The following is a 25,160-nucleotide window of genomic DNA, read 5'->3' as shown; positions in this document are numbered from 1 at the left end:
GGCTCCTATGCATCTGCTTTTCTATCGGGTTTTTCAATAGTTCAAGCTGAGCATGTATTATTTAATCAGACTTTGCAGTCCTAAAGACTATTCAAAAATGGATAAGAGACAAGAAAAAGACTGATAAAGTACTTTTCTTATTTACCCTGGAATTTAATAAAAAAAATAAACACATATATATATTTACATGTATTATATGTATGTAATTATGGGAACGAGTCATACCAAAGAAGACAAAGGGCAGTGAATCTGTAATTTAACTAGGTTGTGGGAGAAAAAATACAAACTACAGTGGCCAAATGTTTTTGGAGGAGGAGAACATTGGAGATGAATGTGAAATTAAATGTGTAGGACTAGTATTTCCTGAGCACAGCTACTGGAAGTCTAAATGCATGATGAGGTTTTAGAATTCATCATAACCCTTTCTCAATTGTTCAAGAATTAATTTCACAGATGGAGGGAAGGCAGAAATGAGTAAACCAGTGCCCTTCAGAATTTGTGTATCTGTATCCTTCTGAAGTTAGTATTATTGATACTTTGGTGATTGTGGGTCTGTAGAAACCAATAAAATCTGAAATGAAAAATATTCATGGATTCAGAAGGCAGTTCCTGAAATGGTCATATTCAGGTTAGATGAAATAATAGACAGTGGTCAAAGGGGTAAAAATATGATAGTTAAATGATAATCTAGGGTAAGAAATTAATAATAGTTTATTAAAATATGGTTTCTTTAGCATAATTCTCTCATCTTAAATGGAAACATGCTGGATTTTTTTTTTAAAGTAGTTGAATATATTTACCTCATTTATCTGTCATTTGGTCATAGGTAACCTAAAGTCAGCACTTTCAATTTAAGACCCTGTCAGTGGTTTTCTGTTAACTAAAAACTGTTGAACTTGAGGAGAAACAAACAGTAAATTCACCATTCATTTATCTAGCTCTGCAAATAAGGGCTGCCAGTGGGCACCACTAACTGCTGAAAATACTTTCCAGAAGAGACTAGCAGAGCACAAGAGACATTGCTGTCACAGGGCTCAATCATATGAGGTTCACTTGTGACATCCATTTGTTAAAATATTCAGTCACTTTCCATGACTCACTTGAATTATGGGAAAGATTCTGAAAGGGCTACAGAAACTGAACTGTTATGTCGGCATTAAAAATATTGCATGACAAGGGATTGATTAACTTAAAAACATGAGAGTTGAATAATTTGGTTTTCCATTCAATCAATAAACAGATGAAGAATTGACTGATTTGAGAAGTCAGATATGATTTGCAAAGCACTGTAAAGTTTTTCAGGCCGAGATAGGATCAGTATCCTCAGTGAAGTTTACCTCAAACTTGGTGAAATATTGAATCAAGAAATTGTGAAATCTTTGTGAGGAAAAAAAAAAAGTTTATTTTGACAGCAGTAAGTAACAGATGGAAAGGATGCTTTGCAAAGAAGCAGGCATTCAAGGGAAGAGAAGGTACATGGAGCTTCAAGGCAGGAATATGTCTAATTAAAACCAGTAAATCACTTCCTCTTTATCAATAGGGTAAAAGAAGAGAAAGGAGGCCAGGTGGAATGACTTTACTGATGATCTAGCTGCCACTGGGAGAAAGCCAAGTTGCAGTTATAAAGCATTACATTTATTATTAGCTACTAGATGATAAATTTGTACTGATTTCCCCTAAAGAGAAAGTAAGCTAAAGAGAGCTAAGATGTGCTTATAAGATACAGATGTTGATTCAGTACAATGGATAAAAGGGTTCTCCGTTAGTGAGGAGAGATTAGCTGGACAGTATCCCTGAAGGTTGTACATTTAGCATGTGAACAGTAAAAAAATGGGGACACAATAACAACAGAAGATAAATTTGAAACAGCTGAAGTAGAAATGAGATCATGCAGGACCTTTCAAGGATATTTTTTTTTTTTCCCTTTTAATGACCTTAGTGGACCTTCTTGAAAAGCAATAGTTGTCATAAGCTTTTAGTTAAGATTGTGTTTAAAGTGACTAGAGGTATTGAAAGGATAAAACCCCCTTTGTTTTAAGGTTTGGCTTAAGTAACTAATGGGTAATTCTTCCTTTACTGGTGCTTTCCAAACAGGTGTTCTCTCACTTTCCTTTGAAGCTCCTGGTGCTAGCCACTGTCAAGGATCCCATCCAATAACTGCCTATTCAAGACAACAGTTGTGCTTTAAAAATAGTTTTAAACAGTTTTCCATCAGCATCATATGCTGCATGCTTAGATTTATCCCACTCAAAATAGAGTAAATTCATAAAAGTCAATGGAATTAGTCTTGACTGAACAGAGGCGTCAGAATCTGGCTTAGGATGTTGGATGTTACAGTATTTATTAAACAGCATGTAGATTCACAGTGGATGAAAACTGCAGGTCTCCAAGTATAATGCAGCCAGGCACTAGTCTTCCACACAGATTTCTCCATCTGCCCTTATTAATTGATGGCTCACTGCAGACAGCTTAACTCTGTTACATCCACCTAAAGGAATTATCAAAGACTTACAAAGTATGGGAGTGACCCAGGAAATGCAAATGCAATTTGAAGAGTCAGATCAAAGCTACCATGTATATTGGGATTCAAAGTTTGGGCTCATGCCCATTTTGTAAATTATGCACATGCAGAATGAGTAAAGATGAAAATACATGAAGCACATGTGGGTAAACAGTAGCTATTCCTTTACCTGGCTTTTTCTCTATGCTCAGCTTCACTCTGTGATTTGTAAATGTCTATTAGTCCTTCACACAGATAGAGTCATTTCTTCAGCTTGTTACACACCAGGCATTAGTATGCTCTCCTATACATTGGACAGAATATTATCGAAGAAAGGGGAGTTTCTCTTGTCTAAATTAATCTCTTTTAATTCAATGTATTGCAAGTAACTTCACATACACATCTTACAATAAAAAACACCCAAAAAGCACAGAGTCAATCAAAACAAAGCAATGTTGATAGACTCTTTAAAAATTTGACCTGCAAAATGGAGTATTGTATTGGAAACTTAGGATAGCCGTGGGAAAAAAAAAAAAATTCAAACAAAGGGACAGATGCATAGCTAGTTTAGAAAATTTATTGGTTTAACTTTGAAATCAAAATTAGCAGCAAAAGGAAAAGGTTCTTTACTCAGGAGAATTCAATTTATCCATTGTTTTAACATTTTGTGCCCTAAGCAAAAGCCACAGTTCTTTTTCTTCAGAATAGATCTGGCAGATTCCAGCCGTAGAGTCTGTGGTTTTCAAACTCAAGAAGCTGTAAATTTTATAACTCTGCGCCCTGCGGTCAGAGCTGCTGAGTGTTGTGTCTGAAGTCAGGTGGTTGGTGTGTTAAAGGTAGACATTAAACAGTTCTATTGAGGAACTGGAAATGTTTAAGGAGGTTGTTTGCCAGCTGTAAATTTGGGAGCAAATGCCAGTTGGCTGAAAAGATGCTGGAATGCATCCAGTTAAGTAGACTAGCACTGGAGGTCTTTCCAAATTTGTAGGTCTGATAACTTGGCTGTATATGCAGACTTCAGTTATTGGGTTGTTAAGGAAGGGCTTTATAATGAATGTTTGAAAATACGATAGAAAACTTTTTATATGCTCATTACTTTGGCAAAATTGCAACTTTGCAATAGTATTGCATTCCTGACAAAAACTTGAACATTATACATTGTATACTATTTTCAGCTGAGTGCCAGGGACTTCAAAGTATATGGTTCTGTGCCCTGCAATATTTTGTCTCCAGTACTTTTCCAGAGTTTGATTTTGCCCTTTTTCTACTTAGCTGGCATGATACAGGAGGAAGACGACCTGACTGTGATGCAGCTCTTGCTTTGTAAACATCCCCTCTTGTAGTCTGCTGGGTGGGAAGGGGCTCTAGCTTTGGCTGCCGGCCAGGAAACAGAGGGGAAGTTCACTTCATCTGCCCATTATAATTGTGTCTACTTGCCAATGAGCAAGGGGGGGGTAGCCCAAGGTCTTAAACTGTGTATGGCCCAGCTTGCCTGGGGTGCAGGATTTACCCCACAGGCACTCACTCAGCTGGAGGCTGCGAGTTTCTTACACTATTGTGTGGTTGTTCTCTGAAGTGATAGATACTAACATGTCTTGTTCGAACTCGTCCGAGATCAATTCCTCTTCATTCCCTTCACTCTAGTGAAGCACCAGGAGAGTATTACTCTAACAGGAGTAAAACTGGTTGCCACTTCTGTCTTCTCATCCTCCCTCTTTCATGTTCTGAATTCAGTTGTTCAGGATGCATTCATTCTGTTTCTTGCCTCTACTGTCACAAAGTAAAGAGCACTTTCAGAAGACAAATGTTCAGTCTAATGCATCAAGAGATTTTTTTATTAGAAAAGTTTTAAGCTTTACTGTTTTTTTGGCCACTGACATAGCACAGTTTTATGACAGTTGTCAGAATCAAATGAGACAAGGGCTAACCCTTACACAAGGTCTTGAGGTATGGACAAAACCTCCTCGTCTTTTGACACATGACTTACTAAAAGGCCAGATAGAATTTCAGCCTCTGCACTTGAAGGAACACAGAGCACCTTCTGAAATGGGAGAAACTGCATCCTCATAGGGCCATGAAAGAGGAAGTCTGACTTTGACTGTTCATACATTAGCCAGATCTTTTCTAACACAAGATGAAAATAAAGCTACTCTCTGAAATTGTTTCTGTCTGCCTGAGATGCTGAGATCTGTGCTAATACCTTGGACTCACAGGACCTTCCAATGAGTAAAAGCAAATTAAAGCATTTTGAGGTCTGGTCTGTAAGAAGAACCAGGAAAGGTACTGGTTTAATTAAAGAATAGTTTTCTGGGGCTCAATTCTTAGGGTTCAATTAGGGTTAACGCACCCTATTTTCTTCAGAAGCACGTGTTCTGAAACTTTACACATTAGATATTTGTCTCAATTTGTCCTTAAGAGGACAGTGGAGTGAACACATACTGTTGCAACCTGTTTTTTCTAGAAACTGTAATGCCCATGGACTTGAGGTTCACGATTCAAAGTGACTGTGGAACAGCTGTTTTAACAGAGCTTGACTTTTTGCTATCAGCAGTCGGACAGCTTTCTAAAAATAAAAATTTATATGAAAGAGATATTTTCCTTCATCTGAAGAGGCTGTTAAATCTTATAAAACATTTACACCAGATAGTGATGAATAGCCAAGGAAAAAGAAAGGTCCTGAAAAAAGTTACACTTTTAATGGGTTGAATAGAGCATAGCAAATAGGGCACAGAACCACACACTGATGAATGAGCATAAAGTAAATATAGCAACTTTGTAATGCTCATTAGTGAGCACCACGTGCTTTGCGCACTGAACATGGGAGAGGCTTTCTGGACAGACAGTATGACATCCAGAGATTCAGAGTGCGTCTGTGCAGGGCAGCGTGAAGTTGCACAGTAGTGTTTCCTAATTTCAGAGTGTTTGATTTGAATCCTGTCCTTGTAAAACAGTTGTGATATATACATACATATATGACTCACCCCTAAAGCAGATATAGTAATATTATTTCTGTCAAGAATATTCATTAAAGATAGAGAGGTCAGTAATCACTCTCAGATCTATTTCTTCCGTAATCTCACAGGTATTCTAAGGTGCTCACGAATTAAACTTGGATAGGTGAGATGAAAACTTTTACATGAAATACTTTAATTTATCTGTGCTTGGCAGATCTTCTAATCTGAATCTTCCAATGAGAAGGCATGTACTCTCCAATTCTTTTGGAAGTATTTTGCCTTTTACAGCCCTAATTACTATAGTCTCAGTTTGGATCAATATTAAGGTTCACTGACTGAAATAAAATCTTTGGCTACTAAGAATGAAAAATATAGCATCCGTTTTCCTTTATTCTAGAAAAGTAAACAGTATGCAGTCCAGATCCTTCATGTGTTCATTATTGAGCTGGAGTTCATGTAAATTTGGTCTGAATTTTCACTGTCATGGGTAATTTCTGTTTTCCAATAGGTACATTTTCAGAATACTTTAAAACCCTTGGCTACATTTCAAAATGTTATTATATTTCTTGGTCTTAAACAACATAAATGCATGTTTGTTGCTATTTTATGAAACCAGTCTACACAGAGATCAGTGCTACCTACATGGATTGCTTAAGCACTCAGGTTAGACATCACGTGAACTCAACTGATATTTTATTAATATTTTTAATGGTAATCATTAACATAGACTGAAATTGTATTTGAAATGCTAGTGCTTATCAAAAAGCATATATAAGAACTGAGGTTAACTGCACCTGCTCTTTATAATACTATGACCAGATCCATATTGGTGAAGAATTAAAACTTCATAGAGCTCTGTAACTGTAAACTCTTACACTTTTTCTATTAAGTATGAATATAAATGCACTTTGCTGCCAAAAAGTTTCTAAAATAAATGTTGTTAAATAGAAATTTCTCCCCAAATTTAGGTATGTGTCAGATGTTCATGCATCTTGCATTGATTATAATTCAGACTTGAATTGAATACAGTGAATTTTAGAAAGTTGCCTACATGAAAACTGCAATATAATTCACCACTAAAATAGTACACCCCTGAGAGCTAGGCTCCCTGTGTTAAATGACAAAGGTTGTTATTATAGTCAGTAATCACACTTTCTATAAATTTTCTAACACATTATGCTAAAATCATGAATAAAAGATTTTTCCAGTCCTTTTTGCCTTGTAGACACCTAAGGACAGGTCCTCTCCTGGATTGAAGCTTTATCAGCTTCAATCATCATGAGAAAAATACCAGCTGAGGGTCTTCCAAACAAAATTTATCCCCAGTCTGCATAGAAAAAAAGCTTTTTACAAGAAAAAAACCCACCTACTTATACCCTTAGACTCAAGAACTGAGGAAGCCATATCTAACCACCTCTATTTCCAGTCCCCACACAGCTATACTACTGCTGTGCTCAAGCTTCTTTCAGTAGAGCATTTGAGTCCTGCTTACTTAATGGGCAAAGGCTTCTTCATTCATAGAAGGCATTGTGGAAGGATCAGCTAGCCTGGATTTTGCTTATTAAAATGGAGGAAATTTCTCCCACCCCCAAATCCTTAATCCACTCACTGCACTGCCACAGGCAAACTCCAGCACCTGCCAGTGAGCCCCCAGTGAATGCAGGGACCCATTTGTTAAGGACCAGTCACAGGAGCAGAGCAGCAAGAGCTGAGGCAGGGGCAGTGACTAATACTCATTGCCAAAAGTCTTTGGATGATATTTCACATCTACTGAAGCCATTTCTGCTTTACCAATCCAGTCAAATGCCTTCTGATTTAAAGGAGCATTATGCTGAACCGTGTATTTCTGCACTCTTCTGTTATATGCCCTGCAGGCACTAGTCCAAGCAAACGCTTTGCTGTTTAGGAATTACTTTGATTGGTTTTAGTTTATCAAAAAATTAAGTCTCCTGAAAATTTTTTCACAAACATGGTATGTAGAAATATATTACTTGTGTATCATGTTTAGTTCATTTTCCTTCAGAATGACAGAATCCTTTTCTTTTCCTTAATCCCCTCCCCTTTTTTTTTAAACAAACCCCACATACCCCTCTATAGATCCTGTTACAAGGCAAAAATCCTGGGATTGCTTGGGAATATACCCTTTCCAAAACCAACAATGAAAACAAGACATCTGTCAAAAAACATAGCTACTCCTGGGTGACGGTGCAGTCGGAGTGCTCAGCTACTTGTGGTGGTGGTAGGTAACCTTCCAATTGTCAATCCTCTTCTTTTTCATTTCTTAAAAGCATCTCAAACATTTCAGCTGCCTTTAATTTTGCAAACATGTGTATCAGTACATACAGGGGGTTACACTGAACACCTGGTCCTTACTTTTTTATCTTACAACTTATAACATAGCTCAAGTACCTTTATACTTCCTTTAGAGTAAAAAGAATTAATGCCAGTCCCAATTCATGTCACTTATGGTGACTCAGTCTTTTTTCTTTAGGTCAATTCATATGTATATAGTATCTTGATATTGAAGTAATGTGGGGATTAAATATGTGCTTTGATGTTGTTGTAATTTGGGAACATAGATACCAAATGATGAGTAAAATTTATCTTATCTGTAGAGAGTAATTGAAGACCAAAATATTATCAAGACCTTTACTGATAGTTGCACCCTGATCTCCTCACTGTTTAATTACAAATATTTGAGTTCTGCCAGGTCAGTGTCTGAAATTCTACCTAAGCTAAGGAGTTCTTATTACCATATTCCTCTAGTGTTTGCTTTGGGCAGACCATCTATTTGTTTTTCTAAATCCTGGATGTTCTGTCAGTGAAAGTAATTCTGGGATGTAATGAAAGCAGAAAACGGGAATGTGGGAATTCCTGCAAAAAGAATTGAGAATTAAAATTTTAGTGTCCTTTAAATTGGAACTGGGTCATATAATGATGCAGTTGTCTTTAATACCAAAGTATAGGACTGGGTGACCAAGGAAATGCCATGTTATGTTCTTGTATTGGCAAAAAAGTCCAGGTGAAATTCAGGAATATCTTGCTAGTGTGTTGTCAGATTCCACAGCATCTCAGTAGACTGTTCATGGAGGAAAGACCCACCAGGAGCACTGCAGACATAAAATATGACAACTGTATTTTTCTTGCTTTCCTTTAAAACAAATGAAGGTTGCAGCGTGGATATAAAGATGATGGAAACAACCATGTTTCCAAATTTGACTTGCTGTGCCAAATGAACCATGTGTGAGGTGAATGATACATCTTAATTAAAAGATAAATCTATAAAATCACTTCATCTCTTAAGGCATTTGTAGTCTTCTCTGTAATCTGTCCTGATGTTGACACTAGATAGAGTTTAGGTACAGAAACCTGCAGAATTCTGAAGTCTGTAAAGATACACTGTAAAAAGTTGCAAAATGTTTTGATGCAGTTTTCAAGTGCATAATGAGAGATCTAAGCAAACACTGCTAGTTTCTGCAGGGAATTAGGATTTGAAGAATTACTAATTTTTGCTGGGGGAAGACTCTGCAAATATGCTGTTTATAATGAAAATGTTTCATCTGACTTCAATAGTACCTGTGTTACAGAGAAGGAAATTAATGTTAAAAACATGTTGCCAAATTAAATCCTATTTTATTTAGTTCAGTGGAATTGTACCAAGGATGAGCCTGGACTTGTTTAGTTAAAATTCTTCCCTTCTACTTTTTCTCTTATATTTTGAGTAAATGTTTATTTTACTATACTCTTTTTTTCTAATACTTCCATAGGACACATTACAGCAAAAGCAATTTGTTTAGAAGATCATCGTACACGAGTTAATTCCTCCTTTTGTGGCCCAAGGATGAAGCCTTTAACTGAAACAAAACTATGCAATACTAATCCCTGCCCAGCGTAGTAAGTTCTCTTTATTTTTATACCATTTTGCTGTGCCTAATGACTGAGTTTGCCATGAAAGAAGTCCTCTCCGACAGGCACGCAGAATTGTATAGCCTGCTAGATGAACTCACTTTTATTCTGTAACATAAAACAGTAATTGTTTAAAAATGTTAGTTGTGTAGGCTTCTGCCCAATGATAATAACAGAGGCGGTATTTCTAATGTTGCTAAGCAAGACCTCCTGAGGATTGCTTGCAGCTCTGTCACCATGCTGGGGTTAGCTATGTGACACTGAGTAAATCTAAGTTACTTAGAGGCCCATTCTGCCACCTTTACTCACCTTGAATCAATAAGACCATTTCCTGAGTAAAGTGCTACTCCCTGTGTGGAAGCTTGGCCCCATGACTCAGATTCCACATATTAGATTAGGTTAAAAGAATCTTGTGAAGTGTAATTAGTGATTTTTGGACAACATGTCCCACAGAGTATTATGATACCACAAAGAGGACTATCTAAACCAAATAAATTGTCAGCAATGCTCCTGGTGCCCACAAAAATAAATATGAAGACATTGCCTATGTGAACAATCTTATTTTCTAAAAGACATAAGAAAGGTGAGATGCAAAGGAAGACACTGACATATAGATAAGCATTTAGAATCCAGCTGGTCTAAATCAATAGAGCTCCTTTAAAAACAAGGGAGTTACACTGATTTATAGTAGCTGTAGTAGGGGTCCTTTGTAAAAAAAAATGTTGTGTGCTCATATAATTAAACACAGTATTATGTGGTTTAGAATATAAAAGGGTAGATTTGAGGACACACTGGCCATCTTTCTTCTGTTGTTTTTTTCACTTTTGGATTCCTGACTTTGCAACCTTAGCATTTTTTTAATTTTATATTTTATATATTAAAGATCAGAGAAGCTATACTATGTTGAGCTAGACATTTTGACTTCCAGAACAGGAGATTTTCTAAAGCGATATGTTGAGAAAATTAAGAGTGTTTACTGAGAAATAAAGTCTGTTGAAGATGCATTGAAGTGCACAGGCAGCAGAAGGCAGAGGAAATGGAGGAAAACTCTAAACCTGATGTCATCTGCTAACTTTTCTCTGCAGTGATAAAAGCAATGGGTGGCAAAAGCAAGGCTAGGCCCACTCCCATACTTCATCAAACAACACATTTAATGAAGTTTAATAGGAAGCATTCCTCATCTCCCCCAGTCCAGGAAAGGATGATGGGGCAAAGCAAAAAGATGTGTATGTTCTGCAGTGGCTTTGTTTTTACTTAAAAATCCACAGTTTGCAATATGTTGAACATATTAAAAAATAGTCCATAATAGTTTGGAATTTCCTGCAAAATTTAAAGATTACAGCAGAGTACACAAAATCCAAATGGCAAATTATACATTAGGACCACAAAACGATAGAGATAAGGTTTAAATAATGGTAACATGTGACATGAGAGTCCCATGTTCCTGCTTCAGCAGTTTCTTTAGATTGCGTTTAGCCACATGATTTTCTCAATACCAATTTTAAGTAATCTTTGTAGCCAAACACAATCTTTTCATATGCAACTTATCTTCTGCCAGAACTATTTTTATCCAATGAACTCAGTATCATGCACACAGAAATGTATTGTCTATGATGTTCCCAGGAGTCTTTTTAAGCTGTTTATGCCTACCTTTGTTTTGAGGTGGCATTTACATGCTATAAAGCTTCACCAAAATCATACTCCTTTCTATTGACCACACCCAAAATTTCCATTTCTATTAACCAGAGATCCCAACGTGTTTTGAACATCCACTGATATACCTATCACTGAAAATGCTGAATATCCATTTTGACAGGCCATGCAATGTTTTCATGCTTAAATTGCTCTGATATTCTTAGATTTACTACTTTAAAACACAACTAATGACTTGAACCCTAGAAAGAGTACAAAAAGAAAAACCATAAAAGCCCTAAGCCACCTCTAGGGAAAAACAATTCAACTCACTAATTAATTATTTTTTAAATCCTTAGGATATATTAATGTATGGAGGATCTACATGTAGGACCATGTCTTAAATTAACAGATTGCCATTCAGCTGAGTGAAACTGTGCCAGAATATCTCTGCTGAGGAATCTGCCCAGAAAGTCACAGCATGTAGTACTTCCCATAAAACCGAGACTACCAACATCAAAAAATGTAGTATCAATAAATACCATGGAGGAAACAAAGAAAGCTTAATAGCCAGCAAATAAAGCAAAAACAAATACAGTAGGCATAATAGGCAAGGGAAGGAGGTGAATAATAGATGAGCTACAAGCGTGTCAGTTTTGTGACATAAAAGAGGCTCCAGACTTATAAAGGTCAGTGAGGAATAATTACTGCATAAGAACAAAGACTTATTAGTCTGAGTAGGAACAAACTACTGTCCCAACAGTAAGAACACAGAAAGGCATCAGTATTGCACACTGTTGTTGTTGGATTTCAGAGCTGCCAAATCTGGTCATAATTATTTAGTTATTTGAGCTAATGAAAGATAGTCTTGGATCACAGCCCAGATAATCTTGGAAAATGGCAGTTTACTAGAGGACATTAAAGTAGGGTTATTGCCCTCTCCTCTGTGAAGAGGGGAACTTTCTGGGCAGTTATGGTGACTGAACTCTTAAAATGAACACTTTTGGTTGCTCTACCAATCAGTGTTGTCAGAAACATCAAGGCAAATTAATTAAAAGTTGTAAAATGGATTAAAACTATAACTTTTTTCCAGAAGTTCATATTGCAATCATCCAAATATTTATAAATTAGACAAAAAAAGAAATATCTGATGTGTTCTGGAATTACATAACTACTGACTTTTCTCATTAGTATTTCTTTGTCCTTAAATTAGTGCTTTTTATATTTCCCACTACTTTTGGCAGTTACTGAAGTTACTAGACTGAGAGATTGGATTTCTTCTATTCCCAATGGGATTTCTCCAAAATAGGCTTTTTATACATTTTTTACAAGTTAAAATTAGCTTTGTTTTCAGGCAGATATGAACAGACAGGCAAATGGGATGCTGTTCATCTTTCACACAGTAAGAAAAGGAAAAAAAAAAGCTTTCTTGTCATTAAAACTGTATGTAAGCAGCTATTCCAGTGGTCACAGGATGGATGCTGTGAGAAACCATGGAAGTAGGATAGGCCAAGCAGTCGGATTTGAGACGAGAACCTTTTCTGTGGCATAAATTATTAAAAATTTGTAAAACTGCTGTTTTAAAATCTTTAGTTTAATTTCAGTGCTGGGTCTTTGAATAAGAGTTCTCAACTTGAGTAATCGTTTAGTCATTCATAATTTCCTTTGATTCTTCACTTCTGGTTTTCTATCTGCTTGTTATTTATGGTCTTATGCTGTAAGCCTTTCAGGACAGACACTTGGTTGTATGTTTGCAAAGTGTTCCAAAAGGCTGGGGACCCACTCAGTACTTCAATCATAGAAATACTGAGCAGCTATTGACATTTCAAAACTGAACTTATCCTAAGCAATTGGCAGTAATTCCTCAGACTTTGTGTAACTTCAATGACATGATGTGTAACTGAAGCGTGCCTGTGACTGGAGTATGATTTGCCCAACAGCTTTTGCTGGTTAAATATTCTCTGTTTTATTTAGATTCTACATCATCTGTCTGCCAAATTTATTAGTCTGAAGACATTTAAATTCTCAAGACACTAGTGACAGGACTGCTGATTTTATCAAGCAGGTTCTTTGTTGTGAACAGGGGCTGGTAAGGTTTGACATAAATACCACTGGACAGCACCACGCCAACACTTGTTGTCCTGTGTGAGTGTATCTACGCACAAATGCGTTGGGAGGTACATGCTCAGCTAAACTGGCCTCATTCTTTCCTGCCATGCCAGCTTTTCCCTTATATCAGCTTAGATGAGTCTTCTTCCTCTGCCCTGTCTTCCAAGAGAGATGTAAAAAGGAAAAAAATGTAACAACACAGGGCAGAACTTTCCAATAATTGAATCTTACCAACTTACAGAACTCCATCTATCTGGCTTCTTCCTTTGTCCTTGGGTCTGGTTCATCTATTTGGAGGTCTCAGCAGCTAAAGTGACCAAAGTGATCATCCTACCATTTCTTTTCCTGTTTTAGAGAGATTTTTTCAATTAAAAGCACAGACGTGGTTAAAAAGGGATGGTGATTTGTTAGCCAGGCCCTTAGATCTTCCAGATACTCCACCAGCCTCAATGGCAGGACCTCTCTTGGTCCTTGTGGAATTGCAGATTCCAGGCTGGATTCATAGGCAAGCTGGTTCTGGTAGATGAAAACTGTAAATAAGTAATACTGGTTTTTCTAGTTGTGTGACTTACATTTCAGCCCTAGCAAAATGTTCCACGCTTTGAAAATAGATTATGTAACTACAGCTTTTTGATTGCTTGAACAGATATCAGTACATCAGGAGAGTAGGCTAAGCAGAATCCCTGAATAATTCACATTTCATAGGTGGCTCATATGTATAGATTTTATAAAGCTAATTGGACTCCTGTGTTTCTAACATACATTTTCTCCTTTAAGCTGGTCAACAGGCGAATGGAGTGCATGCAGCAAATCTTGTGGAGGAGGGCAACAAAGTCGTCTCATTCAGTGTGTCCAGAAAAGGGCTTTCCAAAGAGAGGAGGTAGTGGCCCATTCCCTGTGTCCTGTCAGCACCCCTAAACAGGTGCAGATGTGCAATAGTCAGGACTGCCCACCTGAATGGAGCCCTGGCACATGGTCTCAGGTAATTTGGAGAAAAACTTACATTTTTGTCTGCTGGCATAATGAAAATATTGCCAAAAACTGCTCAAAAGGAAGAATAGTGCAAACTTGGTGAAGATTGGTATTTTGCAAGTGGCTCTACTCATTAAGATAATACGTAAACTATGTATATATTTTAACTAGCCTTCCTAAGTGCTTGGACAGGAGGGCTTGCCAGAAGTGGGCACATGGTGTCCTTTTTGGTACATACAAATAGATGGATTTTTTTTTTCTGTTTTCATAACTTAAGGCTCTATGAATTCTTCAAAGCCATTAAAACCCCCCTCTGAGATTACTTCCCACAGCAATATTAACTTTTCTCAGAGATGACAGGCAGTTAAGGAATGAAGAAATACTTGGGGTTAGAGTTGCACATTAATGCACACATATATGTGACTTGTGGGTTGATAAATTTGTGATTTTCACATTCACTAATCACTTCTGTACTTTTGCCTTTGTTAGAGTAACTATTCTACTGCAAATAGAGTATTGCTGCAGTTAATTGCCATGAGGGGCATAAGGCCCCTGGGCAGATTCCTGTGTGTACACACCCTGCTTTACAAACCTTAGAACTGCCTGACATTAAACCAGCCTGAGTTAAAAAAAACACACACATGCTTACACAAAACTCATCTCTGCTCTTTCTTTCACTACTACTGATGCTAGTGTGAACTGTTAATGTAAGGATAAATGAAGTACTGGGAAATCTGGGATTTGAGAACTCACAGTACACTTACATCAAAAGGAGCTACATTATTTTTATTTTTCCACCATTATTTAATGAGATTCAAGGTGCATTTAAATTTACTGAAAAAACTATTACTTCTGTGTACACTTCTTGATACTGTAACTCTTTAGATGTTCAAGAACATCTTGACCTAAGCATTCCCAGCTGAGAAGCAGACTGTCTCTCCAGGGGAGTGCCCTGTAATGTTCTATGACGGACCAGTAACTACTCAATAGTCCATTGTAACAGAGTTTTAACACTCTAAAATAAACCTTTTCTTCTAGTGTATGTGAAGGAAACCTTAGTGTGGCAGAAGATTATAAAAAACAGGTATGGTGATTAGATACTTAAAAAGGAAGAACAGTCTTCAAACACATTCACATTTTCAAAGTTTTCTTCCTCTAATATAAAAAATAATAATAAAAAAAATCCATTTTCCTCCTCTTTAAGAGGTGTACAATTCAAAGTGGGATTTTCAAATAAGCCTGTGGAAATTAAGTTCACAAGTCCTGCTGAAATTTAGTGAACAGGCCTATTGAACAAATTAGTGAAGTTCTTAAGATTCGTCTGTTGCATCACAGGCTCAAAGGAGTTAAGAGGCAAAAAATGCAAAGTACTACACAAATCAGAGTAATTTTAAATGAAAGGAGTTTTTTCGTTGTTTGGGGGAATGATTAAAAGCACAGATTTTCAGCATGCAGATATTTCTTTTGAATCCTCAGTACAACTCTGCTTTCATGAAATCCTTTAAAAACATTTGTGATTTAATACAGATCATGATAGTGCAGGATTCTGCCTTGGAATGTGCCCCTTACTTATTAGTAAAAGGAACAATTAGAAGAGGATGCAACAAGGTAGAAAGCTGGCAGCATTATTTCAGGGCCGTTTATTTCTTCATTTCATCAGAAATGGCTCATTTATGCATTTTGTTGTATGCTAAGGCAATGAAAACTACAGAATGTCTTTTCAACTGAGCCATGGTTCAGCAAAGCATATTTATTCACTGGTGACTTGTCCTAAGCTCCAGTTGTAAACTTGGCAATTAAAATATCTTTGGTCAAACTTCTCAACCATTGTCTGTATCAGATTCTGTCTTGTAGTGAGATTCATTTGGTGAAGGAGTTATGTCTAGATTCCCTGGGTAGTATGCTCTGCGTCTATCTCATCCCTCTAGGCCAAGGTGAGGACAAAATAACAAATAGCTGAGAACATCTTGCCGTGGGAGATTTTGTGATGGGAGGTTAGGACCAACTTTCAACTGTGCTGTCCAGGGAAAAAAGTATTTTGCTCACAAGTCCAACTTACCTCATCTACGGAAAAGAGATATTACTTATCTGTTCTACATGGGGGCTGTAAGAGTTCATAGTTTACATTAAGAAAGCACTTAGAACAATGTTTTAGAAGTGACATACAGATGTTACTGTTGCTTATTTACCAATACAATTTCAAGCTTACTTATGTTATAATGGCAGCTACACAGCACATTAGCCACGGTTTCTATGATCTGCTGTAAAGTACAAATAATGCCAATTTTCATTTCCTCTAGTTCAAATGAATATTTCTTTCCATCACAGTGCTCCAAGACTTGTGGGAGAGGTGTTAAGAAACGGGATGTCTACTGCAAAAGTACCGGTTCTCCCAAGGTTAAAATCTTGCCTGAAAGTATGTGCAGCAGAGACCATAAACCTGAATCCCAGCAGACCTGTGTGCTAGGACGCTGCCCCAAAAACGACCGACTCCAGTGGGTGATTTCTTCCTGGAGTGAGGTAAAGCAGTGCAGTTACATGGCTCACTGCCTTCCTTTGCTGCTTTTGGAAACGTTGACTCAGGAACACACACAAACCATGTGGGGGAAAGAAAGCTGTGCTGTCATTTGAAAATCAGGTGTTCTAGGCAAGCTGCTATAAAAACAGTTCTTTACATCCAGATGTAGTCACATGTACCCTGATGTCTTTGTTTTTCAGGACTTTCACTGACTTGGATTCATATTTCAGTTTACACATTATAGAACATGGTCTTTGTGGTTTCAGTTATACAATGCTTTTGTAGTTTCGCATAATTTGGGGTCTCTTGCACATAGCACATTCTCCTTCATCTGAATGTGTTTCTATAGATTTAAAAGGTGTGCTTTACCATTGCAGTGCTCAGCCTCCTGTGGCCCAGGTGTACAAAAGCGAGAACTAAAATGTGGTGAGAAAAGCATCCATGGGAAATTGATCACCTTTCCTCAGAGAAGATGTAGAAACATCAAGAAACCAAACACTAACCTGGAAGAAGCTTGTAACAAGGGAGCCTGTCCATCGCAAACATTGTATAACACGGTGTCTGGCTGGTATTCCTCACCCTGGCAGCAGGTAGGAATAGGAAACTTTCTCACCTCTCTCCCTGTCCTGACTAACACTCTCTCCAGCACTATTTCATGTTTTGGCTTTTATGGCATTTACAGAAGGAACAAGTTTCTCTACACATTAGCTCAAGTAGCATCCCCTAGTGCTTTTCACTACACAGTGTGAAAGAACAAAACAAATGCAATGTGACTGCGGACTCTTGGACAGTGTATCCACCCTAATTAGATGGTGAGGCTGCAGTGCTAGGCTTAGAGAGCACCAAACCTAGAAAAGCTGCAGTATCATATGCCGCAGAACAAATGCTAGCTGGACTGGCACAAACACCTAGTGGGTGTAAAATGCTGAAGCCCACACTGCTGTGACTATGGCAGTGTGAGTCCACACTCCCTAGATTAAAGCTCGCTCCAGGCTTACGTGGTGCTGTATGTCCGACTGTATGGAGGAGGTATCTCCAGTACTGCAGTCCACAGGTGTCTCCTGCACGTAGCCATTCCCTAAAGAAGGTCACACTGCTCTGCCACTGAAACATGATGCAGCTGGTCCACATCCATCATGTACTTTGGTGCAGCTCATTTCTTTGTCCTGAGACTGAAGAATGTCACCTAAAAATGTTATTCATGCTCGAGAGGCACTACATTCCATGCTCATTTTCCAACGCTTTCTTCTCAGTCTTCTTCGAACTGCACTGTGGTTGAACTATTACATATCTATATGCACAATGTATTTGAGCATCTGCACAGATTGCCTGGAATTCCCTAAATACTATGATTAATTACGGGATCAGTCTGTATTTGTTTCTACATTCTTGCAAACAAGCTTCTGTATTTCTGGAACTTATCTACTTTATGAGTCACATATCAACGAGACACACACTCATTTAATAACATTTACATGAAACAATGTATGCCTGACAATTGTAATCAGATGAAAATGATCACATTTATCTTAAAGACAACTTCTCATGAAACACATACAAGTAAAAGGCTTATTCATTTTAAAATACTTCATAGATCTTCCTGCAAACACATAGTGTTTTTCCCCAGATACTGCCATAATTATGGTTCCAATGGGAGTTTTATCTCTGTTCAGACAGCAGGATCAGGCCCAGAGGCTCAGAGTTCACAAGAAATCAGTGCAGACAATCAGGAACAGGTTTTCTAAAATGTTCCGTTTCTGTCTTGATGTCTAAGTAAAGAACCAAGTTTTCAGCTGAGTCATTAAATAACCAAACTTGTGGAAGGGAGAACAGATGCACGTATCTTTGAAAAGTTGGTCCTGATGGGGGGTTGCTGAACAGCAACACATCCGATCCTGATCTCTCTTGCTTTGAAAGTCCCACCCAAAGCCCTTGAATGTTACTCCTTTGGCTTTCATGGGCTCCCAGAGAGTAATGAAAGACGGCTTTTACTTTTTTCTCTCTACAGTGTACAGTAACATGTGGAGGGGGGGTGCAAACCCGAAGCGTACAGTGCCTGCGCCAAGGAAGACCAGCTTCTGGGTGCTTGCCCCATCAGAAACCAGCAATCCTCAGAGCTTGCAATACTAACTTCTGCCCAGTCCCTGTGAAAAGAGGTAAATCTCAGCTCTACATGCTGCAGCAGGGTTGGTTACTTAGAACTCTACATCTAGCAAAAATCACCTTTTCCAGTTACACCCACTGAAGATTAGTATTTGGCATGTTCCTTCATAAATTATTTTTTCACAGACTTTCCAGCTTTATAGTTACTCTCTGATACTACAACATCTCTCTTCTCAAAGTGAACTATCTTAAATCAGACTTGAGAGTATAGTTGACACAGGGGATTTTAAAAAAAGGGATATGTTAAAAAAAAAAAATTATGTCCAAAAGTTATGCTATTTGGTTCTGAGCTGTATCTTTATGCTATCTTGTTGAATAACATAGAAGCATCCTATGCTGGTACTGTTTTATGATTAAAAATAACAACTTTTGAACTAACCAATAAGAATTTGCCATTTACTTTTAGTCTTTTCAAGTCTGCCCAAGGTTCAGATTGCACCCGTACCCTGGGAGTCCAAAAATGCTTTGTCTAGAATGTACTTCTCTTCTTACTGCTTCTGAGCAGTGTATGATGTGCAATCAGGGAACATGAAATTAAGCTCCGTCCTCACTGGTATGTCAGCTGTATCCCTCTCCACCTCTTCAGTGTGTTTTGCAAGTCTAGAGGAGCTGGAGGAGCGAGAGGTTTTGTGTCACTCTGAACGGTGGAATTCTCTCAGAACTGCCACAGGAAGAGAGTGGTGCATTAGCCCCATCCCATGTATTTGCTTAAAAGCTGGTTACAGTTTGTGACTCCCTCTTAACTGCAGGAAAAAGCTCATGGAGGTCCAGGTTTGTCCCATGTAATGCCAGTTGTCTAGGTATGCTAAAGCACTTTAAACATTAACTTCCAAAAGACCGTACATTAACTGTCTTGTTACCATTTTAAAACTGGGAGCTGAAAGTAACCTCTACAAAACCTAGGCCGGATTGCAAGAAAAAGGTGGTAATAGAGTTGGGAGCAAAGGTCAAGCTCTGGCCCTGCACCTTGTAAACTGACATTAGGCAACCTCCCCCCTCATCTGTACCGATTCCTGGCATTCACTGTGCACACAAACCCTGTAAAATCCAGTGGTACCTCAACAGAGCATTCTACTGCATCAACTCAAGACATGCAGAGGATCAAACTATACATCAGGGAACCTGAATACAAACAAGGATATATAGATTAAATGGCCCTAAAAGGAACAAGTAAATAGTTCTGCTGTTTGTATAAGTAAATGTTCTTAACACTTTGAATTAATCTTCCTAAAAAGTTCTGCTGTACTTTGGAGTTTCTGTATTACATCTTTTTCTGTCATGATATAGCAAGCACTTTCCTTTCACCCCTGCCTTTCTCTGCTGTATTTCATGTCTGGAGTAATGTCTGTTATTAATTTTGGCCTTGGCCTGTTTCTCTCTCTCCTCACATCTGCAGGAGCCCTTTCCCCTTTATTACAACTGGGTCATCAGGCTCTAGAGATCAATTATCTCTTCACTGCTCTCTAACTTTCTGTCTAAACCAGCAAAAAGAGAGGGAACCAGCTGTGCTGGAATCACATTGAAGCAAATCAGTCTCTATTATCAGCCATGCAGCTCCAGCTCAGTGATCACAGTCAAGAAATTAATGTTTCAGGGAGAGTTTACACACTTTCCTAGACAAACTGGGTCATTTCCATCTGTTAAATGCAGTTACGGTCACCATAACTCCTAGTAAATCCAACTGCTTAAAATGAATAGAAATTTAAACACTATTATGAATACTTGAGTAAATAGAAATAAGGAACTGATGGCTTGATCCACATCCATTGAAGTTTGTGGGACTCTTTGTGTTCATTCCAATGGTCTTTGGATTCGGTCCCAAGAGTAATGTTTTCAGCCATACCTCTGTAATGTTAGCATTGCACTCCGATCTTCAAAAGGAGCATAAAGATTTATTAAGATTGCCTTCTCGGTGCTTATACATTTTTTTTTTTAAAACAGTAATTCATACTTTTTGAAAATTTACCCTTCCATGGCAGGAGAGCTTCTTCCTGACTTAGTCAGAACCTCTTTCCTCACTTCGTGCTGTGCATGTTTTTCATCTGTTGTCTGCTTTGGGGCCACCCAGCCCCAAATTCTGTCTGGTGGACAGTAGATGAAGTAACATGAAAGCTGGTGCTGAACTCCCAGTTCCATCCCTGCTTACACTCAGTTAAGAACAGAAAAGCAATGCTGCAGCGTGGGAGGGCTGCAGCTTTCTAGTTCCTGGATAACTGTTTGTTCAAGGACAGTATTTTCTTTACATAACATTAGCATTTACAGACAGACTTATGTTATTAAAAACTGAGCAATAGAATGGCATCTTTTAAAAATATATAATTATTAAATTATTTTCTTATTCATTCAAATAAATTTGAGGGTGATAAAGGTATACAAAATCACCTTTGCCATCATATAAAAGGGAATCAAAAAAGCAAAGTGGTGACTAATCAAAAGAAGTTCCTATAGAGAGACGGAGATCACTCCTGGCCCACAGCATATGAAGCAGTTGTCTGTGCTATGTGAGGGAGCATTTATCTTCTGTGACTCAGCTTAGCTGATCTGAGAACGCAGACAACGGTGGCTAGATTTTTCTTCACTGTCTCCTTGTAAATTCCTTTTATTGACCATGTAAACAGTAGTTCTGAGAGTCGAATGGAATCTTTTCCCATGCTCACAGGAGATTTCAGTTTAGCTATAAATTTTGCTAAACCTCATTTAAATGTCTTACTGCTCTCTCAGACATGGTGAATTTGTTTATAAATCATCTATATGAATCATCACTCTGCTCTTTTAAAGAAACATAAAGCATCCACTACAAAACTGTAGAAAGGAGCAGTTAGGAAATGTTTTTAAAGCGACTGGGCTATGTGTATAAATGATCTGTGCATAAATCTAAGGGAAATAAAATCTTAATTGAAAAATACAGTTTATTTATATTTGTAATTAAAAGCTGGGCTTTTCAGAACTAAAGATTTTCAGCCTGTCTCTTTTCCCATTGCAGTGAATTAAGATTTCACTAACATGGCATAGTCAAAGTCCTAAAAGCCTGATTCATGCCACCTAACTAAAGTGTCTAAGAAGAGAGATTTCTTAGGCTCCCTGCCTAGTCAAACGGAGAAATAAGTCCCTCTGGAAAGCGTTGGAACACAAACAGATAGCAGAGCACTTTGTGCACACACGTGCACAGTGTAGGGTCCATGCATTCAGATTGCCACGTGTTTTGTGTGTACATGCACATACACTCAGAGCTGACACTACTTTGAGGTGCAGGTAAGCTCCATGTGAAGTTTTGGCAACAAGCAATCAGAATCAAGCGTGGAGCAGGCTCATTTGTGCTTTAGAACAACATTTGTAATCAGAGATGAAAACACAGGTGACTTTTTTTATCCTCTATGGTGGAACTTCCTCCTGTTTTCCTAAATTTCGAAGTGTGCTCTGATTTTTTGAATTCCTTTAGCCCCTGACCCTATTATATTAGCTCTATCTCTATCAATTTAACAAATTTGATCTGTTAACAAATTAAACATCTCTTAACAAATTAAAAAAGAAACTAGTATTTTTGAGATGAAAGCTAGTTCATGGTTCCTCTCCTTTGAATTGAGTCACTCATTGTGTTTTTAATATTACCAAGTGCATACAAGCATGCGGAACTATTGCCTGACTTGTAGACTTGCTAAAACACAGTCTTACCATATTGCTTGGATTTCTTTCCTTCAGATGATCCTTCTTGTGTGGATTTCTTCACTTGGTGTCATCTGGTACCCCAGCATGGTGTCTGTAACCACAAATTTTATGGCAAGCAATGCTGTAAATCATGCACGAAGAAGAACTGATAGCAGCGTGTTATCTGAACCCTTCAGTGACAGGATTCTCTTCTTCAATTTATGTTGGAATTAACTTTGCTTTGAGGCAAGACATGGTGCCACATAAACCACTGATGGAAGAGACATTTATTTAAGGGAATGTCTGAGGTACAGTAATTCTTGGATATATGTTGAAAAAGGAATGTTTCTTTTTTTTCTTTATTTGCTGACCTCACTAAAGTACAGGGTACTATGGATCACTTGAGCACTGAGACTCGAGGGGCAGTTCTTCTTTCTTTAAAAGTGTCATTTTGCACTGTCATATGTTATGAGGAAGAAATTAAGGCAAGGAAGCCTTTTCTGGCTAATTTACCAGAATGCAAAGCAAAAGAGATTGGGAGCTCGAGGAGGAAGGTTACAGCGTGGCAGCATGGCAGATCGCACTATCAAAAGTGTTTTCTTTCATTTTTTTTATTATACTATCATCGCAGGGTGAGGAAGCTGTTCACTGCCACTTTTACAGAAAGACATTCAAATGGCTGTTGTCTGGAGAATGCAGCGTCACACGTGTGACCACAAGAAGTAAATAGTGCACTACAAAGATATATGGTGCTTCTCTATTAGACTTGCTGCTGGAAAAGCAAGTTTTGCATCATGCTAATGTTTTTATTGTTTTGAAGAATTCATTTTCTGCTTTCTGTAGAAACTCAGAGGTGGTTAACTAGTAACTTGAAATGTATTCCTAGAAATATTCAGCATTAGAATATTCGGACTTTTGATATTGCTGTGTTACAAGTAAAATAGAATTTCATATTTCAACTAACTCAAGGAACTCAGATTTATTGAGCTCAATGGTTATGTTTTCAACTTTCTAAGCTCATTAGATATGTAATTTTAAAATTTAAACTTTATATTTTAAAGTAGTTTTTTTCAGAAGCTAGTTTATTTGAATGCCAGGATACTGAAGAATGTCTTCCTTTTAATCTCAAATCTCTCTTCAAATTTTGATTCATCCGTTACCCAAAGGAAATAACAAGAATATTACAGTCCATTAATTCATGCTAAACTTCTCTAAATAGTTATTTATTCACACAGGTTATATGAAAAAAAATGAAAAAGAGAAGTGGATGATTTACTCTAACCAAATAAAAGTCAATTATATTTTTATACATTCTCTTAATACTTTTATTTAGTTCAGAATCCACCAGCAAACAAAAGAAATGTAAACATAATGATTTTTGTAATCATTCAGTATCGAGATGTTCGGTGACACTATATATCAAATGGTACAATTTTAGAAGTTTCTGCATTGAAAAAGTACCCAACCTATTTGCCAAACCCGTTCTGAGACAGAGCTGTGTTCTACTGTAATTTTCTGGGGAGTGCCTACAAGGGACATATTTATCTAATTCCACCCAATCCCACAACTTTGTTTGATGAATGTAGTTCAGTTTTACTGTTTTTTTAAAGTATCATTTCAACGTAAGATTAGCCAGCTCAGCACTAATGCCAGACAGTGGTCACTTAAAATTAGCAGTTCCTTCTGCAACAGTTTAAATTAAAAACATGTATTCTATGATACTTTAAGAAATGATGATTGGAAACATATCTCAACCTACACCGCTCTGTCTTGATATTGGACATTGTGTACTTACAACCTTTTTTCTAGGAAAACTACAAGGGGTTTTTTTGTTTTGTTTTTATAATTGTGTCCTTTTTATTATTTGATGTAAAATAATTAATTTATTAATGCATAGCTTTTCCTTTATATTTCTTTGCTCACTTCCTTAAGTGACAACTGAGGAAAGAAAATGGTAGTGTCACAAAGTATGAATTATGGTGTAAAAAAAGCAAAAAATATAAGTGTAATATTTAATTATTTTATAAGCTTTGTAATAAAGTACTCTAACTGTTTCATTATATTTGGAATTGTAAAAGTCATGAATAAAATATGGAGGTTATAAGTAAATATCAAGTAATATAAGTGGTGTGTGCATTCATTTCCCTTTGTGTTGATTGTCCTGTAGTATCTTTAAGTGAAACGTTATCCTGTTTTCTTCTGCTACATAGTTGGCTGATGTCTGTGAGCCTGAGCCTGCGCCAGTTCTGTGGAGGGGTAGTGACAAAAGCTGCTCACAAGAAAAGCCTGTTCTTTGGGGCAGTGGAGGTTTAGCCACCATAGCTCAGCGTGACCCCGCTGCCTAACCATGCCCCGACCATTCAGGTCTTGTATGGGTTAATATTGGCCGGGAACCCTCAAAACAGTGGATCTGAGTGTTAACAAGCCATTATGATGAATGGGATGGAGGTCATTCCTTTCAGGCACTCAAAGTCAGCCATATGTGCTAAGGTCATGTGAAACTTCCCTACTTTTGAAGGTCCCATTATACTGGCAAGTGAGGAATGCACGACTGGTTATTCAACAGTGTGAATATATTGTGTTGCCTTTTAAGAGCAGAAGATGTTTCTCATCTGAATGACTACCCTACCATTGAAGCAGCTGGCTTGGATTGTGCCCATTTCAGGCACAAAAAGGCAAAATGGACATAACTTCATGGGTTTATTTTCATAACAACACAAAGGCTAAAATACACAAAAATACAGTTGCCCCCTATGTGCAC

At 37.6% G+C, this 25,160-nt stretch overlaps 1 protein-coding gene across 2 annotated transcripts in view; it reads left to right on the top strand.

Moving 5' to 3' along the window:
- ADAMTS18 (ADAM metallopeptidase with thrombospondin type 1 motif 18) overlaps positions 1-24,523 on the top strand; it is an 80,126-nt gene extending 55,603 nt beyond the window's left edge. For both annotated transcript variants that reach the window (XM_074881851.1, XM_074881850.1), the window contains 7 exons: positions 7,552-7,693; positions 9,222-9,348; positions 13,879-14,083; positions 16,402-16,593; positions 16,969-17,181; positions 18,600-18,747; positions 22,454-24,523. In XM_074881851.1, coding sequence (XP_074737952.1) covers positions 7,552-7,693; positions 9,222-9,348; positions 13,879-14,083; positions 16,402-16,593; positions 16,969-17,181; positions 18,600-18,747; positions 22,454-22,569 — 1,143 coding nt within the window. In that variant the 3' untranslated portion in view covers positions 22,570-24,523. The remainder of the gene's footprint in view (positions 1-7,551; positions 7,694-9,221; positions 9,349-13,878; positions 14,084-16,401; positions 16,594-16,968; positions 17,182-18,599; positions 18,748-22,453) is intronic.
- The last annotated feature ends 637 nt before the right edge of the window (positions 24,524-25,160 follow it).

This window comes from Strix uralensis, chromosome 12 (genome assembly GCF_047716275.1).
Source record: "Strix uralensis isolate ZFMK-TIS-50842 chromosome 12, bStrUra1, whole genome shotgun sequence".
Lineage (NCBI taxonomy): Eukaryota > Metazoa > Chordata > Aves > Strigiformes > Strigidae > Strix > Strix uralensis.
Note: the sequence above shows the minus strand (reverse complement) of the source record. Positions and strands in the feature narration are given on the sequence as shown.